This window comes from Martes martes (genome assembly GCF_963455335.1).
Source record: "Martes martes genome assembly, chromosome: 13".
In the NCBI taxonomy this organism is placed as follows: Eukaryota; Metazoa; Chordata; class Mammalia; order Carnivora; family Mustelidae; genus Martes; species Martes martes.
In genome coordinates, this window is record NC_137901.1 from 49,986,694 (window position 1) to 50,003,410 (window position 16,717).

The window sequence follows — 16,717 nt, forward strand, 5'->3', positions numbered from 1 at the left end:
AGAGGCGCGCGGAAAGGCGCGCAGAAAGACGCGCACCCCCGAGCCCGCCATCATCCGCCGCCAGCGTCCCGGGCCCGCAGCCGCGTGCGCGCCATGCCCGCCCCGGGCTCCGAGCTGCAGCGCCCGCCGTCGCCGTCGCAGCCCGCGGCGCAGAAACCGGCCGCGGAGCCGCAGCCGGCACCCCATGGGGAGCTGCAGTACCTGGGGCAGATCGAGCATATCCTGCGCTGCGGGGTCCGGAAGGATGACCGCACCGGCACGGGCACGCTGTCAGTGTTCGGAATGCAGGCGCGCTACAGCCTGAGAGGTGACCCCCGCGCGCCCCGGGCGAGGGGACTTGCGCCCGGGTGGGCTCCGAGCGGCCGCTGCCGGCGGGGAGGCGCGCCTGGGGATGGCTGGGCTTTGCCATCAAACTTTGCTCGTAACCTCGATCCTGGGAACTCCTTAGCCCCGCTTTGCAGACCCCCAAAACAGAGACTGGGGTTAGAGAAATGATTTGCGTAACGTCAGGAGTGACAGAAGTGGGAGGTGAAAACAGGTCCTTTGGCTCCGAGTCCTGTGCTTACCCTGGTCCTGTCTGCCCCAGAGTGGACACGGTCTGGTAGTGTTTGCCTCATACTAGAGAGTGGGAGAGGATCTGCCGGGGCTTGAGCTCGGACTTGGCTAGAGGTTCCCCTTTTTTGCTCCTCCTCCTCTCTGCCCGGTCTGGCCCTTCGGTTTGGCAAAGTTTTTAAAAATTAGAGTGAAGGAATAAGGGCGGTTCAACGGCCGCGGGAAGAGAGCGCGAACGGAGAGGCTGGGCGGGAACTTGTGGTTCCTGAGTTTCCCGTCTGGTCCGCACAAACCAGCTTTCCTCTTAAATCTTGAAACAGGAACGCTAGAGGACGAGTAGAAGTTCTTATTCGTCTTTTCCATTAAAACAGGATGGCTCCCGAGAAGTTTCTCTTGGCTGTTATTAGAGTCAGGCTTTCAGGGGACAAAGAAGAGGGTGGGGGGCGGGGTGCGCAAGACTAATTTTCTGGACACAGGTATAGATAGGGGTGGTTTTGAGTAGGGAGAGACGCCTTGTTAGTAAAGCGGACTCACTGTGGTGAGCATGGGGAGGACTCTCAACCCCACACCCATTGCAGAGACTGGATGATACCCAGGCTGCGGGTTGGACAGGGCTCTGCCTTAGGGCAGCTTCCTGCAGCTCCACACAGCGGCCTCCGGTGAGCCACAGATCTTGGTTTTTACTCCAGCCCATCCGTTTAGACCGCGGGCAAGTTACCTCTCTGGTCTTCGGCTTCCCGTGTGCTTATAATAGAGAAAATAATGCTCAGTAGGCAGTACTGATTAAAGTAGGTGCTTGAAAAAAAATCTCTCTTGTTAGGTGATAAGGTGAACAGAATAGGTAGTGAATTTAGAGATAAGCTTTTACATTTTGATCTCTCCACTGCTTGATGCAAACTAGTATATTCCCTCCTGGTGCCTGTAAAATGGAGATCTTAAGGATGCCTCAAGGAAGGTTGTTTGGAGGCTTCCATAAGGTCATGCATACAAGTACTTAAACAGTTACTATTTTTGGTACACTAAATAATAGAGGTTAATTTGCTTTGCATATAATTAAAAACTATGCTTTAGCTCTGGTTAGTGTGGTATCTACTGTCTCCCAGACCTGACCAAATTTTCCCTGGCAGGATAATCAACGAAGAGCCCTGGGAGCCTTCAGCCTTTTTCCTAGGGCACATTTTGTGTGTTGTCTTCACACCTCTGTGAAGGAATCACACTAACTGGGAAGTAGATGGTAGCTCTTTTCCTGTCCACTTGGGCATCCCTGCCTGGCTAGTGCCCCATCTCACCGCGTGGAATTCCTGTGGTGGTCAAGGGATTGAGGAGGGCAGTCTCAGTCTGAATTGTGTCACTGACTTAGGCAGTAGTCTGGGAGCTCCACCCAATTCTGGGGCACCTATGTGATTGGAGTCATAGTTTTCTAGTTGGTCCTGGGGTCACTCAAGGGCCTTTATGTCCCGGGGGCAATCCTCCTCCGCAGAGAAAGCTGGATTATATGTTCTATTTTCCCATCTTGAAATTACCTGGCAACCTGTTTTTCAGATGAATTTCCTCTGCTGACAACCAAACGTGTATTCTGGAAGGGTGTTTTGGAGGAGTTGCTGTGGTTTATCAAGGTAAGGAAGCGGGTATTGGAAAACGGTGTGTTCTCAACCCAGCACCAGTGAGATCCTTTTAAAAGTCTGATCATGTCACTTCTCACCTACAGCCCTAGTGGATCCCATTTTACTCAGTAAGGTCAGTAAGACCCTACTCACCTGGCATCCTATCTCAGCTCTGGCTTCAGCGAGCCACTCACTCTGCTCCACCTACCTGTCCTCCTTGCTGATCTTTGAGGACATCAGGACATTCCCACCTAGGGCTCTGGCACTTGCCAGTGCTGAACCTTCTTCCTCTACATGTAGCATCACTCACTCCCTCACCTCCTTCTAGTCCCTGCTGAATGAGCCTTCTCTAACTTCCTGATCTAAGACTGTGATTACCCCCTACATACACACACACATCCCTCCCACCCTCCTTTGTTTTCTCCATAGATAAACATTATCAGCTGATACATAATGTCTGCCCTCTCCTTTTCCCTATATAAGAAGGGGAAGGTAGACAACAAACAAGTAAACTGTTAGAAGCTCCATGAGGGCAGAGGATTTGTTTTTTCCTATTCATGTTTGTATCCCCTGAGCCTAGAACACAGCCTGCCATATAGTAGGTACTCAACATAGATTGATCATTTAATATAAATCCCAGCCATGTTCTCATATTTGTATAAGCTAGAAGGATCTCTTGAGTAACAAGCTACACCTCTTCCAAAGAGCCAAGTAGGTACCTCTAGCAGAGGCCAAAGTGCTTCCTCTTGCTCCGTCTCCTGGTTCAGACCAGTGATGAGACCAAATGAGACCCAAGACTTACTACATTTTAGAAAGAGTTTATTTAGATTTGGATTCAATCCAGTCTTCCCTTACTTCTGTATTCTTGAAGTGTTTTCTTCTGTGTTGTCTTATCTCAGCTGGCAGTGAGCGTCTAGTTCCAGGTACATCATCAGAAATCTCAGAAGAGGCCCTTTGTTAAACCAGCTAGAGCCCTGTCAAATGGAAGAAAAGGGAGGCATTAGAAGCAATATGGGAGGGAGCATCTGGGTGGCTCAGTGGGTTAAGCATCTGACAAATGATCTCAACTCAGGTCTTGATCTCAGGGTTGTGAGTTCAAGACTGGCGCTGAGCTCCACCTGGGCATGGAGCCTAGTTTGCAAGATTTTGTTTATTTATTTGAGAGAAAGGAGAGAGAAAAAGAACATGAGCAGAGCGGGGGCAGTGGGAGAGGAACAAGCAGACCCCCCTGCGATGAGCGGGGAGCCCGATGCACAGTTTGATTGCAAGTCCCCGAGATCATGACCTGAACCAAAGGCAGATACTTAACCGGCTGAGCCATCCAGGTACCCCCATGGTGCCTACTTTAAAAAAAAAAAAAAAAAGAGGGGCGCCTGGGTGGCTCAGTGGGTTAAAGCCTCTGCCTTCGGCTCAGGTCATGGTCCTAGGGTCTTGGGATTGAGCCTCACATCCGGCTCTCTGCTCAGCAGGGAGCCTGCTTCCTCCTCTCTCTCTGCCTGCCTCTCTGCCTACTTGTGATCTCTGTCAAATAAATAAATAAATGAATCTTTAAATAAAAAAAATTAAAAAAAATTACATGGGAAAGATTAAAAAATGACTTATGGGAGGTGAAAAAAATAGTACAAACTCAAAAACAGAAGGGAGGAAACAAGATGCTCAGAAATAAAATGGATTCCCTGGTTTTATCTTAATTTACCTTGAGTTCAGGATTCCAAGTACTTTTTACCAGGAATGTGCCAGACGCTCTGATAGAGTTGTTCCCTGGGTGATGGATGAAACAAAGGAATCAGGATGAACCCTCACTGCAGCTAGCATCTGTAGGCAAGATGGAGACATGGGGTCTGTGCTGAGGGTAGGCTCTGTCGAGCACTGAGCACTTTCTTGTGTTCTCTAACCCTCACAGTAGACATGTGGGGGTGCGGCTGTGCTCTTCCCTGGGTGGGGACGGCGAGGCTAGGGGTCAGAGAGCTGTCAGAGGAGAAGAGTGCTGGAGGGCAGGCCTGGTGTGTGTGGCACCGTAGCCGTGCTTGTCACCATGACAACACATCATACCAGGAGGCCGCCGAGGTCTGTCTTTGACCTGAATGCACGATCAGGACACATGTTGGGATGATACGGGCCAAATTAAGTGATAAACATTGGCTTGTGCTTGGGAAAAACAAAGCCCCACCTTAACTACAAATATAGTTTGGGGTAAACAGAACTTTATAGTGCACATATGAGCTAATGTGACCAATCGCTCTGTAAGAAAAGTTGATACTGATTAGGCCAGTTGGTGACCAACATACCAGGTCTAAGATCCGTTGAACAGATTGAAGGTGAGACATTAAATGCATTTTGGGGGATCACACTTACACAAAACACATTTGTTAAAAAAACACAAAACCTTTAGGTGAGGTGGGAATAATGACAGGACTTGGGGGTGTTTAATCTAGAACATTTAGTTGAGAGAAAGAATCCCTTGTCCTGGAAGTGATTCCAGGAGACTGTCCTAGGGGCCCTCAGAAAGTCTGGGCTGGGACTGGCCCTTAAGGACAGGACGCACCGTGTGGGACATGCTGAGTGGCTGTCTCTGCTGTGTTAGCACAGGCCAGAGGAGCAGTTTGTGGGAGGTTCTTGGGGTGTCAGCTTCTTCACTCGGATGCCTGCTCTGCTCTCCTGTCTCTTGCAGGGATCTACAAATGCTAAGGAACTGTCTTCCAAGGGAGTGAAAATCTGGGATGCCAATGGGTCTCGAGACTTCTTGGACAGCCTGGGATTCTCCAACAGAGAAGAAGGGGATTTAGGCCCAGTTTATGGCTTTCAGTGGAGGCATTTTGGGGCAGAATACATAGATAAGGATTCAGGTGAGAAAACAGCGATGCCTCACATTTCCTGAGCACCCAACGTAGTATGAGTTGGCCCCATTGTTTCAAGTGAAATTCGGGGCCAGTGTCTACACAGATGCTGGTATCTGTGGAGCTGATGTGTAACTTTGACCTTGTGAGAAGCTGTTTGAGATTCAGGTAGAGGTTAGATCACACTCTTGGTTATTAGCATTTATTGGGTACTTGACACTTTCCATACTGTGTTTCATTAGCAGATAGCTACATGGTGGGTTGGTTGGTTGCTGTGTTGCGGAAATAATGTAGGAAGAAGCCTCAGGATTGCCTTGTAGTGGCTTGATCTCCTGTTTGAAGGCTGAGCCACCCTGCACACTTAAAGGTGGTGCTCATGTGATAGTAGTTCTTGGGTTACCCTCTCCTCCCTGCCCTTCTGGGGTGGAAGAAGATGAATCATCTTATTGCTGGACATCCACCTTAGTCTCATGGTGGCACCATTTGCCCCCATCCTTTGACCCTTCCTCTCCTGCCTGTCCATAGGTCAGGTGTTGCAAAAGCAAATGCCTACCTCCTCAGTATGTGTGCGCATGAGTGTTTGTGTGCGTACACACATTTGTAGGAAGTGATAGCTTGCTGGCTGGACAGAAACCATTGATAATTTTAGCACCTGTACGTTTATATAAGCACCACAACCAAAATACAGAACTGTCCTATCACAGTGCATCTTTTTCTTTTTTAAGAAAAGAAATTTTCTATTTCTTTGCTATTTTGGGGAATCACAAAATAGCAAATTCCTTTGCTATTCCTTTTTCTGAAGCTGTGATCATGACAGGACATTCTTCCCCCTAAAATTAAGAACTACTGGACTAGAATATAGTCTGACCCCAATAAGTGCAGGTTTAACTGGAGGGGATACGAAGCTCCACACTTCTCAGACTTTGCAGCTCCCAGTTCCATTTCAGAAGGAAGGCAAGGAATTTAAGTCCAGAGACCAGAAATGGGAGAAAAGTGCAGGGTGGTGTGAGAGTTACAGAGGTTTCTTGATATTTGTAAATTAGTAGGTGTTTGGTTGCTAAATTGTAATTTTAGGTGGAAGCATTGGGAGAATAGCATCGAGACCACTGTCCTCTGTTGGAGCATGTGTGGAGTGGTGTCTTCTATTTAAGATCCAGTACTTTCCGTGGCAGCACAGTTTGATGGAATGGTTGATGGGTATAGAGACAGCCCCATGAGGACCATGGAAAAAACTGATTACTGGGATTGGAGAAAATTAGCAATGGGGAGTGGGGCTGGCGGGGAGGGGTGGCACCATGATAGATATTTAAAGGATTCTTTTGTAGGGAAGAAAGAAATTTTGTTATGGCTCCAGAGGATAGATATCAAAGCCCTGAACGCATCATCAACCCAAGAGAGCAGAGGAATTTGTAGAGTGCCTTGGATATCTTGTAGCATGACCTCGGGGGGCCTTGGTAAGAGGGTGATAGATGGCCTCTAAGGTCATCTCATGAGATGCTGTGATCAACATGTGGCGTGTCTTCTCTTGACAATTCCACAGATTATTCAGGTCAAGGAGTAGACCAACTACAAAAGGTCATTGACACGATCAAAACCAACCCCGACGACAGAAGAATCATCCTGTGTGGCTGGAATCCAAAAGGTTGGAAGCATCCCAGTTATTCTCTTGTGTCCAGACTGTCCATTAGCACAAAGGGAAGCCCTGTGGCTTCACATGGAGGCTGCCAATAGAAGACTGGATCCTAGGAACCACCCCCAGCCACATGGCTGGTGTGACCCTGGGCAAGTCACTCTTGGCCACACTTCTACCTTCAGATGATGGGGTTGGATGAAGATGATCTTAATTATGTGTATCGATAGTTCTTTTACTCCAAAGAGGGTTTTAAATTACCTATAAAAATACACCTTGGATTTTAACAGTTTAAATTGGGGTGGATGAAGTTTCATATCTCCTCCACCTGGCTGTTAACATTTTAACAGTTAGAGTAAAATTAAACTCTACCAAGGTGTAATAAACATTACCCAGAGTGGAATGTTTGCTTTTCCAAAAGAGACTTTGAATACAGACTTTGTGCATGGGATGCCCGTTTCCTGAGGTCCCTGGGAATGAATGAATTCCTCCTGCTTGTAGTTTGGCGCCACGAAGGCAGCACAAGTAATTTTGGCAGAATGAGTGTGGCTTGAGTTATGAACGTACATCTGCAGACGTCTTGTGTTGATGGATGGGTCACTGTAGGCGTGGTGCCATCCCCAGGATTGGAATGGTCTGCTTTTGACCTAGGTGGTGGTGTAGGTCATGGGGTCACTGGCCCAGTGGCCTGTTCTCATCTCCCCCATAGGAGCTGGCTTCTGTTTCTCTCCTGTTTTGTGTGTAGCTGCATTAAGACTGCCGGCACCTCATTTTCCTTTGTGCTGGCTCCTCAGATCTTCCTCTGATGGCCCTCCCTCCGTGCCATGCCCTCTGCCAGTTCTACGTGGTGAATGGTGAGCTGTCCTGCCAGCTGTACCAGAGGTCAGGGGACATGGGCCTGGGCGTGCCCTTCAACATCGCCAGCTATGCCCTGCTCACCTACATGATCGCACACATCACAGGCCTAAAGGTGGGCTGCGCCCTGAAGGGAATGGGGGGCTACCCGCCTGAAGCCCTGAGCTCGTAGGTTATTTACTGTGGAAAACCTCTTGCAGGGAGGCCAGCGTCTGGTTAGTTTTAAAATGTGATCTGTGTGAGAAACAGCTGCTCACCTGGCAGCCTTCCAGGGAGCCTTCCTATTTCTGCGGTCTGTATAAGCGAACAGGTTGGTGTGGGTTATTCATGAGACAAGACAACTTTTGTGAACATCAACTTTTCTCAAAAGCTACGCAGGTGAAATTGTTTTCTGAAAAGCGTTGGCATGTTTGCATAGTCTACATAATGTGCTTTTAAATGATGTGTCTGAAAGGAATTGAAACAAACATTTGCCATTTTTCTTGCTCCCATGGGATTTAGCCAGGTGACTTCGTACATACTTTGGGAGATGCACATATTTACCTGAATCACATTGAGCCGCTGAAAATGCAGGTAAGAGTGATAACTGTCACACTTTGAATTTTGGTACCTTCTCTCTTGATAAGACGTTGCCTTCTAGAACATCCCTCATGTAACAGACCTTCTGCTCTGTGCTGGGGCAGAGATAAGATGCCCTGCTCCAGCTGCAGGGACAGGTGGTGGGCAGGGACAAGGCATTGAAATGGCAATTAAAAATAAGAGTGTCTGATGCTTAATGAGCCCCAAGGAAAAAAAAAACTTGACCAAATCCTTTTAGCCCCTTCCAGATGAGATCCAGGTTTTGGAAGTTCCTCCTTTGTGGGAGCTTGGCTGCTTTTGTGTAGAGGATACCTTCAGGGTTTGTCCAGTGGCTTCTGTGGCCATCTGCTCCAGTTGTGCTGGACAGAGTGATGAGGTTAGAGCCTGTGTCCACGTCCCCATTGCCACCCTCTGTTCATTCCAGGAACCCCAGCTTACATCCCTCTCTGTCGTCAACCTCACCCTCTTTGCCAGGGTCCGTTGAGATAGGGATTATGGGACTCAAATAACCATACTTGGGTGCCTACCAGGAGTTACAGATACAGAAGTGAAAAAGTGCCCCATCCTTCATAAATTTACCAAGAGCAGTCAATTTTAAGATGAGCCACAAGGCTCCTGATGCAGTGTGATGCCCCCAAAGATCCTTCAGTCTCCATGTGTGGGAGAGAATCCACCGGTTACAATTCAGGAGTGTTGCATAAGCTGGGGCAGATATCTGCACTATTACACTCCTGTGAAATAATACTTCGTTGATAATACTGTGTACTTGTTTCACATGGAGCAGAATTAAAGCAGGTTGTACAGATAATGGCAAAATAATCATCTCCTATTGTTTCTAGCTTCAGCGAGAACCAAGGCCTTTCCCGAAGCTCAAAATCCTTCGAAAAGTTGAGACAATTGATGACTTCAAGGCTGAAGACTTTCAGATTGAGGGGTACAGTCCTCACCCGACTATTAAAATGGAAATGGCTGTTTAAAGTGCTTTTAAAGGAGGTATTTGAAGGCTATTCAGTCTGTAGGGTTTGGACTGAGTGCCCAGGTGAAAGCTCATGTGCCCTAGAGGAAGAGGGAACTAGGTCAAAAATCTCTTGGTGACCAGCAGTTACTGACTTGTAAGGATGTTGCCACTGACAAACATAATCTTGCCAGATCTCTTAGTAACAAAATGCCTTGAATTTGGTTAACTCACTGAGGACATGTGAAAATACCGAGATGGGGACTAAGAGAAGAATAAAAACTGGAATACTCTTAAAACATGTACATGCATTTCAACCCCCCATTTTTATGAAGGTCCATGAATTTCAGGAATTACACATCAGCTCTTCCCCCAAATCTGAGCAGGCTGAATAACACCAGCATTCATTAATAATGTACAGTTGTGGTTATGAACATTTAAAGTTATTTGCTTTATATATTGCTATAATAAAGATGTGTTCTGCATTCATCTTTTTAAAAAAATTTTTTTAATTCTGTATTGCCATTCTGCTCACTTCCTGCCTAAATAAACATATGCTCTATTCTCATTTGGATACAGCTTAGAGGTTTAGTATATTTTAGAAATGGAGATTAAACTGTATTTTGTCCTATTTTTCTGCAGTTCATCTAATTCCGGTTGCATTTATCATTAGCATATAATTATTTAGGATAAAGTTTTAAGGACTGTGGAAAAATAATGTATGAAATGCCATTTTCCTGCCCATTATCACTGTCATGGTTTCAGTATGGTGTGAATCCTCTGCTAATACCCTTAGAGCAAGAAAAGAAAGGCTATCCCACTCCAGGGATAATGCGTGAAATCCTTTTACCTTTGGTCGTGCACCAGCTACCCCATAGACCTGCAGAACTATTTTTACTCTGCTAATTTTTAACAAGTGTTAGAATAAGGCAGTGTTCCAACAGTTATGCAACCTGCTGCTTATTTTCAAAGTACAGAGTAATGTCCAGGTACCAGCACTTGATAGAAATTTTTCTAAGAACATCTTTCTGAACTTGGAGTTAAATCTATATTTGTTTAAGGATTAATTAGGAGAATGTGTTTATTTGTAAAAGAATCAAGTGATAATGACAGCTGATTCCTGGGGTTAACAGGACTTTTGGCTGAAATTGTTTTGAATTCTAGGATGATTTTTCTCCTGTTTTTGTAAAACCACACCCAAAAAGTGTATGTAAGACTTTTCACTTAGGAAAGGGTGTTAGGGCTGAACATTTAATTCCCTTGAGCAGCAAGGAGTTTCTTCCAGACTTCACCATCTGGATACTGGTGTTTCTTTACAGATTCTTCCTTCATTTCTGTTGAATAACCAGCATCCTATCAAAGACAAAGAATAGAATAGTGTTAATAACCACCTGGAACAAAACTCATATATGTATTTCTGCTGCTCAAAGAAACGCTGTTTTCAGATTATTTGAAATGGGGAAAGATACACTTTATTGGCTACATCTCAGGATTAAACTAATCACTTCCTTGACAACTCAGCCTCCACTGGTAAAAATGAGCCCCAGTGTCTTGGACATGATGAAGATAAGTGGTCCACATAACACAACTGCAGTCTAAACGTTTCAGTTCACTAACTTGCTAGGTGGTGCCAAGTTTTGTTTTTTGTTTTGTTTTGTTTGTGGCAGGGGGCGGGGAGGGGTTTGCACAAGAGGTGTTCATCTTAAGGTCTCAGCTGGTGTTGGGAAGAAAGGCTGGCATTAGAGAAGCCTTGTTGGGGCAATTTCACTTTAACTCCTGACCTTCAGGCCTTGGGAATTTGATATTGCTAACTCAAGAGACATTTGTAATTTCTAGATACTGAAAATAAGCCCTAAGGAGACCGCTTTGCACTCTAGGGTCTAATCTACAAGAACAAGAATACCAGGGGCTGGCAGCTCCTTGCTTCCTCAGGGAGCCTCTGGCCAAGCTCACCTGAGGCGGCATGTAGGAAGCCTTCTTGATTACCACAGGATACCTGAAATGTTCGTGCAGGTGGTCGACATATTCACACATCCTAGGAGGAAGGAATCAGATTAGGGCAGTAATTACAGTCTTATGTTAGATGGTTCATGTGGTACTAACTTAAAGCAAAGGCATGAGCACCACTCAAGAAAGGGTAGACTCAATTGGGTGCATGTCTATGCAAATCTTTCAACCGCTGCCTCAGGTTCTTTCTGTAAAATAAAGTAATGTGAGGGTGAAGTCTCACGTGGATGGGTAAAAAAGTCTGTTGTAACTCTACAGATGGTCCCCAACTTACAATGGTTTGATGTAAGATTTTTCGATTCCCTGATGAAGCAAAAGCCGAATGCATTCAGTAGAATTTTACTTCAGATTTTGAATTTGAATCTTTTCCCAGCTCGTGATGTGTGATACAATCCTCTCTCGTGATGCTGGGCTGTGGCGGCAGCAGCCCCCAGTCAACCATGCCATCATGAAGGTCCACAACCAATACACTAACAACTGTTGTACTCATACAATCGTTCTGTTTTACACTTTCAGTAACGTATTCAATAAACTACAAGAGCTATTCAACAGTTTATTATAAAACAAGCCTCATGCCAGGGGCGCCTGGGTGGCTCAGTGGGTGGAAGCCGCTGCCTTCGGCTCAGGTCATGATCCCAGCGTCCTGGGATCGAGCCCCGCATCGGGCTCTCTGCTCCGCGGGGAGCCTGCTTCCTCCCTTCTCCCTCTGCCTGCCTCTATGCCTACTTGTGATCTGTCTGTCAAATAAATAAATAAAATCTTTAAAAAAAAAACAAAAAACAAAAAACAAGCCTCATGCCAGATGACTGTGCTCAAGTAGAGACTAATACAGGTGTTCTGAGCATGTGTGAGGTAGCCTAGGCTAAGCTATGATGTTCAGTAGGTTAGGCGTATTAAACATATTTTAAAATATATTTTCAATATATTAATATTTATCAATATTGATAAATATATTACTATTTCAATATTTTAGGGAGGGTTTATTGGAATGTTAAGCTATCCCAAGCCAAGGAAGATCTGTAAAGGTTTCATGACCCCCTGAAGACACCCATTTAGACTCCGTAAGTATCTGGGATTATTTGGGTACCCTTAGCGAGAGGTTAGATGAATAGATTAAAATCACCCAGTGAGATCCCATCTAGCTACACACACGATTTAGAAAAAAGAGCACAGGTTTTACTATCAAACCAAACTGTTCAAATTTGTGGAGTCAACCACCTTCTAGTTTTGTGTCTTGGGAAAAGTGACTTAACTCTGCTGCCTTACTTTAGTCATCGGTTAATGAACAGCTAGGACAGGCAGCCCAGGTGCCTGGTGCTGGGCACTCACCAAGGAACTCGCAAGACATGGCTGCATGGTTTCAGTGGACACGATGCCAAGTTACCAACTAGAATATGTGCTATGTATCATCTACAAGAACAGACTACAGGTGAAGAACCAGCCGCATAGGAGAGGATGTTCTGGCCTTGAAGAATGAGCAGGGAATGGGCACTCCATGTAGTCACAAAGCAGGGGTGCCCAGCGGTGCCTGGCAGCTTCCCCGCCCACACAAAGACATTCCCTACCCCAGAGCAGCCTGATGCACTCTCACCTACTCGGGCATGCTCACAGTGTACCACCCTCAGCACGGGCCCTTTTCTCAGCCCGCAAGACTGGCAGGACCTTTCAAGGTTGGTCTGAACCTCCCCTTGGTCCCACCTGCAGGACTGAAATGAGAGAGGGCAAAAGCAGAATAACCTAGGAATGTCCACTTTTTATCATACAAAATATTTCAGACATAAAAGGCACACCTATGTACTCACCCCTCCACCTAGAGAGAGAAATCATTACTTTATCACTGGGGCCCCCTATCAACCCTCACAGGTCCCATTTCTCACCCACCGCCTGGTGTTTGGTGTTTGCCATTCTCATGCACATTTTTATGTTGCCACCATATAAAATTATGGCCAGGGATCCTTCTGCAATACCACATTTAATTCCAGGAGGAAAGAAATGCATAATAAAGTCACACGGGGAGCCTGAGAGGCTCAGTCAGTTAAGTAGCCGGCTCTTGATTCTGGCTCAGGTCATGATCTCAGGGTCCTGGGACTGAGCCTCATGTCCTGCTATGTATTCAGCAGGAGGTTTTAGCTACAGCATTCTCTCCCTCTGCCCCTCCACCCTCTCACTCACTCTCTGAAATAAATACATCTTTAGGAAAATAAAAATAGGGGGGCCTGGGTGGCTCAGTCGTTGAGCGTCTGCCTTCGGCTCTGGTCATGATCCTAGGGTCCTGGGATCGAGTCCTGCATCTGGCTCCTTGCTCAGGGAGGAGCCTGCTTCTCCCACTGCCTGCCACTCCCCCTGCTTGTGTGCATGCTCGCGCGCGCTCTCTCTCTCTCTCTCTCTCTCTGGCAAATAAATAAATAAAATCTTTTAAAAAAATAAAATAAATCCATATGTGTGCAGATTACTGGAAGACTGTCTTAAAGTTCACCTGGGACATCTTGAGAAATAAGGTGGAACTAGATGTGGCTAGACTATGAAAGACTCCAGCACTGGGACCAGGAGATTGGACAGAAGCAGAGAATATAAATATGATGAAAGCCATGTAGTTTTAGAAAGGAAGGAATTCTGGGGGCGCCTGGGTGGCTCAGTAGGTTAAGTGCCTAACTCTTGATCTCACCTCAGGTCTTAATCTCAGGGTCGCTGAGTTCAAGCCCTGGTGGACTCCATACTAGGTGTAGAGCCTACTTTAAAAAAAAAAAAAGAAAAGAAAAAGGAGTTCTGGTTTCCCCAGGTTTCACCCCACCTGCCCATCATGTATTTAGAAAACAAAGGCGGCTACCATGAACCCACCATCTAAAAGAAAAAGACATCTATTCACTGCTGGGACTCTAGTGTAATGGCCTCATGGGAAAAAGTGGAAGCAAAGCCAACTTGGCCTTTGAGTTATAGAATGTGGCAAAGAACAGAGTTCTTAGTGCCTCTGCTCTCCAGAGCCGAATTTTATCCTGACATTACCTGTTCTTGAGGCTTGCAGAAACGGATATGAAGTCAAATATAATCAGATGCTGAACCAATTCACAGAGGCCAACTCCGCCAGCATGGGGGCAAACCGGAACTACAATAAAGACAGATCTCTACTTAATGCCAAGTGGGGTGGGGGTGGGCAGAGGAGAGAACACCTGAGGTTTTTCTCATTGCCCGCAGGTGATTACATCCTTCATTATTATTTAGGGAGGAAATTGCAGGATGAAAATCGTCAAAGATTCCCTGATTCGGCTGAAAAGACAGTCTCTCTAGAGGGACCCGCCACTGTGCGGTGGGTGGGGAAATGGAGGATTGGTATGTGGTTCCCGGGCGCCCTTACTTTCAAACTTTTTGGCCATCAGCAACACTGAAAGGTTTTCATTGACACTTCCCAGCCTGCAGCTGTCAATCTGGAGAAACTGCAGGGCTTTCGCTTGAAGGAGTTGCTTAAATATCACTCTATTGTGGCACTGGAAATAGAATTAAAATAAAACCAGCAGGAGAGTTAACCTGGGCCTTCAGGAAGCCCGGGCTGTATTCGTTCTCATCTGGCACGAAGTGAGCCCTGACAGTGCAGATGGGGGTCCTGACTGCTCACTGCTTCGTAAATCTGCTAGCGGAAGGGTATGAGTCACGCAAAAGTCCCACTGGCTGGACATCTATTAGGGAATGACGGTCAGAGTGGCTGGCAAGGGGGAGGTGAAGCGAAGCATCAGGAGGGAATGTGGTGATGGCGATGAGCAGGTGGCTAGGATGACCGAAACCCCAAGGCCAGCCAGCACTGGTCCCTTCGCTGGGCAAACCGAGAATCTGTTCCTCCACGCGGCTCCGCGCGTGGGTGGACGGCTGCGGGTCTTGGCAAGCATTTGTGCTCCGTTTATAAGCATGGAGAGTGAACGCAGTAATGTTTATTCAATTTGGAAGCTGGCTTTCTTAAAACCATACTGTGCATCTTACACCCTTGCAGGAGCAACTTCAAACTGCTGCCTTGTAAACTTTGATTAGATACTTTGGGAAAGATACACGGCTTTACTTCATACAAATTGTCGGAAAAGAGACAAATTTTGACTCTCTCTGACTGCAGACTCTACCGATGTGCCGTAAAGCATCCTAGGTTCTGAGATTATGAAAATTTCCCCCCTCAAAATAATACAGGTGGTGGAGCCTAACATACACCAGTGTCGCCAGTGGGTGGCCCGTGTGTACTGACCCCAAGGAGATGTCACTTACCTGTTCTCCAGTGGCAACGCCAATTCCTAATGGGACCAGCGCCTATAAAATAAAAGGCAACCTGATGTTATTTCCCAAAGATTCTGAACTGAAAATCCTAATTTTAAAAACATTTACAGTGGTTTCACCACTCAGAGCTGAAGAAGGAGATGTCCCTGCGGGGGCTGTGTGAAGTTTTAGGAAGGGCAAAGGTCGGCAAGGAGACTATGTGTGCACACAGGAGGGGCTCACTGGTATGCTGCCATTAGCTCCCTTCCTGCTATAGCTCTGCAGATTCTCCCTGCCGCCCCTTCAGTGGGTGTTCTAGAACCCTCTCCCTTCAAGCTTAGCGAGTGGCCTTAGATCCACTTTACAGGTCAGGCAGAGCTCGTTCCTTACCTGGGAACTCCTCACCGGGTGAATGCTGGAGTCTTCTTAACATAGCACTGCTCTCTCTGTGCTCCCCTCTGAAGCTACCTCACCCCCTCCACCCAGGCTCCGGCTGCTCCCCAAACGTTCCCACTGGGGCTGCCACAGGCACTTTCCTCAGGCACCTTTGGTTTCTCCCCAGCTTATCTTCCCATTGTTCACGGAATACAGCAAGGGAACCAATAGCTAACATGTCTGAGTCCTGCCACCTGTCTGGTGCTGTGTGAAAGCCTGACTGAAATGGGTTCTCATCTACAGCCCGTTGGGATAGGAGCCACCATCATCCCGTCCCCATTTCACAGATGAGAAACAGACTCAGGGCTAGTAGCTGCCTCCCGATCATAGGCTAGAAAGGGGCAGAACCAAGGCCTAGACTCCAGGCCAGCTCCAGAGCCAGTGGGAGCTTCTTAACCACTAGACAGGAAAGCTTCCCTGCAGAAAAACACCTTAATTTAGGAGTCAGGGGCTCCCGATCCTGCTACCTGTCCTGCCTCTATGTGTGGATGGGGAGTCATGGACCACCCAAGCCTCGCCTCCTTGTCCCCAGGTGAGGAGTTAGAGTGGACGGTCAGTGGAGCACCTTCTAGTTTCCTGGTTTATGCTTCCAGAGACTCTACATGAGTGCAGTTCTCTACCTCAAAACAAAAGCAAAAACAGAGTGGGGAAAAACAGAGGGGTAGGAAAGCCATTTGGCTTACTCACTCTACCATTTTAAAGTACATGTTTCTGACACTAAATAGGTACCAACTTCTCTTTCTTCCTTTTAAATATTTCCTGAGCCTGCTCTAGCCTAGCTGCCCTGTCCTTTCACTGACCACCCTCCTTGATGACTGCGAAAGCCTCCTACTTCTGCTCTTTGCCTCTAGTTTCTTTCTGCCTGTTTCACACAACGTTGTACCACATCTCAAGCCATCCTACGTGTTTTTTCCAGTCAAATCCTCTTTGATCCCATTCTCTGCAAGACACTATGGTGGCTCACTTCTGCTCAGATGGACCCATCACCTGGTCCCAGGGACCTGTCTTTCCCACACCCCCCGATGTGCATCTG

At 46.8% G+C, this 16,717-nt stretch overlaps 2 protein-coding genes across 2 annotated transcripts in view; one reads left to right on the forward strand and one right to left on the reverse strand.

Annotated features, from left to right (window-relative positions):
• On the forward strand, positions 1 to 9,641 carry TYMS (thymidylate synthetase). The gene is made up of 7 exons (XM_080821375.1): positions 1 to 307; positions 2,095 to 2,168; positions 4,828 to 5,002; positions 6,534 to 6,635; positions 7,418 to 7,593; positions 7,980 to 8,051; positions 8,897 to 9,641. Exons 1-7 carry the CDS (start codon positions 94 to 96, stop codon positions 9,032 to 9,034), a joined length of 951 nt encoding a protein of 316 aa, XP_080677501.1. The 5' UTR covers positions 1 to 93; the 3' UTR covers positions 9,035 to 9,641.
• Positions 9,320 to 16,717, reverse strand: part of ENOSF1 (enolase superfamily member 1) — a 27,143-nt gene continuing 19,745 nt past the window's right edge. The window contains exons 12-16 of the mRNA XM_080821372.1: positions 15,262 to 15,303; positions 14,372 to 14,501; positions 14,023 to 14,122; positions 10,966 to 11,047; positions 9,320 to 10,365 (exon numbers count right to left, since the gene is read on the reverse strand). Coding sequence (XP_080677498.1) covers positions 10,264 to 10,365; positions 10,966 to 11,047; positions 14,023 to 14,122; positions 14,372 to 14,501; positions 15,262 to 15,303 — 456 coding nt within the window. The 3' untranslated portion in view covers positions 9,320 to 10,263. The remainder of the gene's footprint in view (positions 10,366 to 10,965; positions 11,048 to 14,022; positions 14,123 to 14,371; positions 14,502 to 15,261; positions 15,304 to 16,717) is intronic.

Excerpts from the sequence above, each read along its gene's own strand:
- TYMS (XM_080821375.1), top strand. The coding sequence starts at position 94 with ATGCCCGCCCCGGGCTCCGAGCTGCAGCGCCCGCCGTCGCCGTCGCAG. Across the intron at positions 5,003-6,533 it reads ATACATAGATAAGGATTCAG|ATTATTCAGGTCAAGGAGTA; the intron begins GTGAGAAAACAG and ends ACAATTCCACAG. Across the intron at positions 8,052-8,896 it reads TTGAGCCGCTGAAAATGCAG|CTTCAGCGAGAACCAAGGCC; the intron begins GTAAGAGTGATA and ends TATTGTTTCTAG.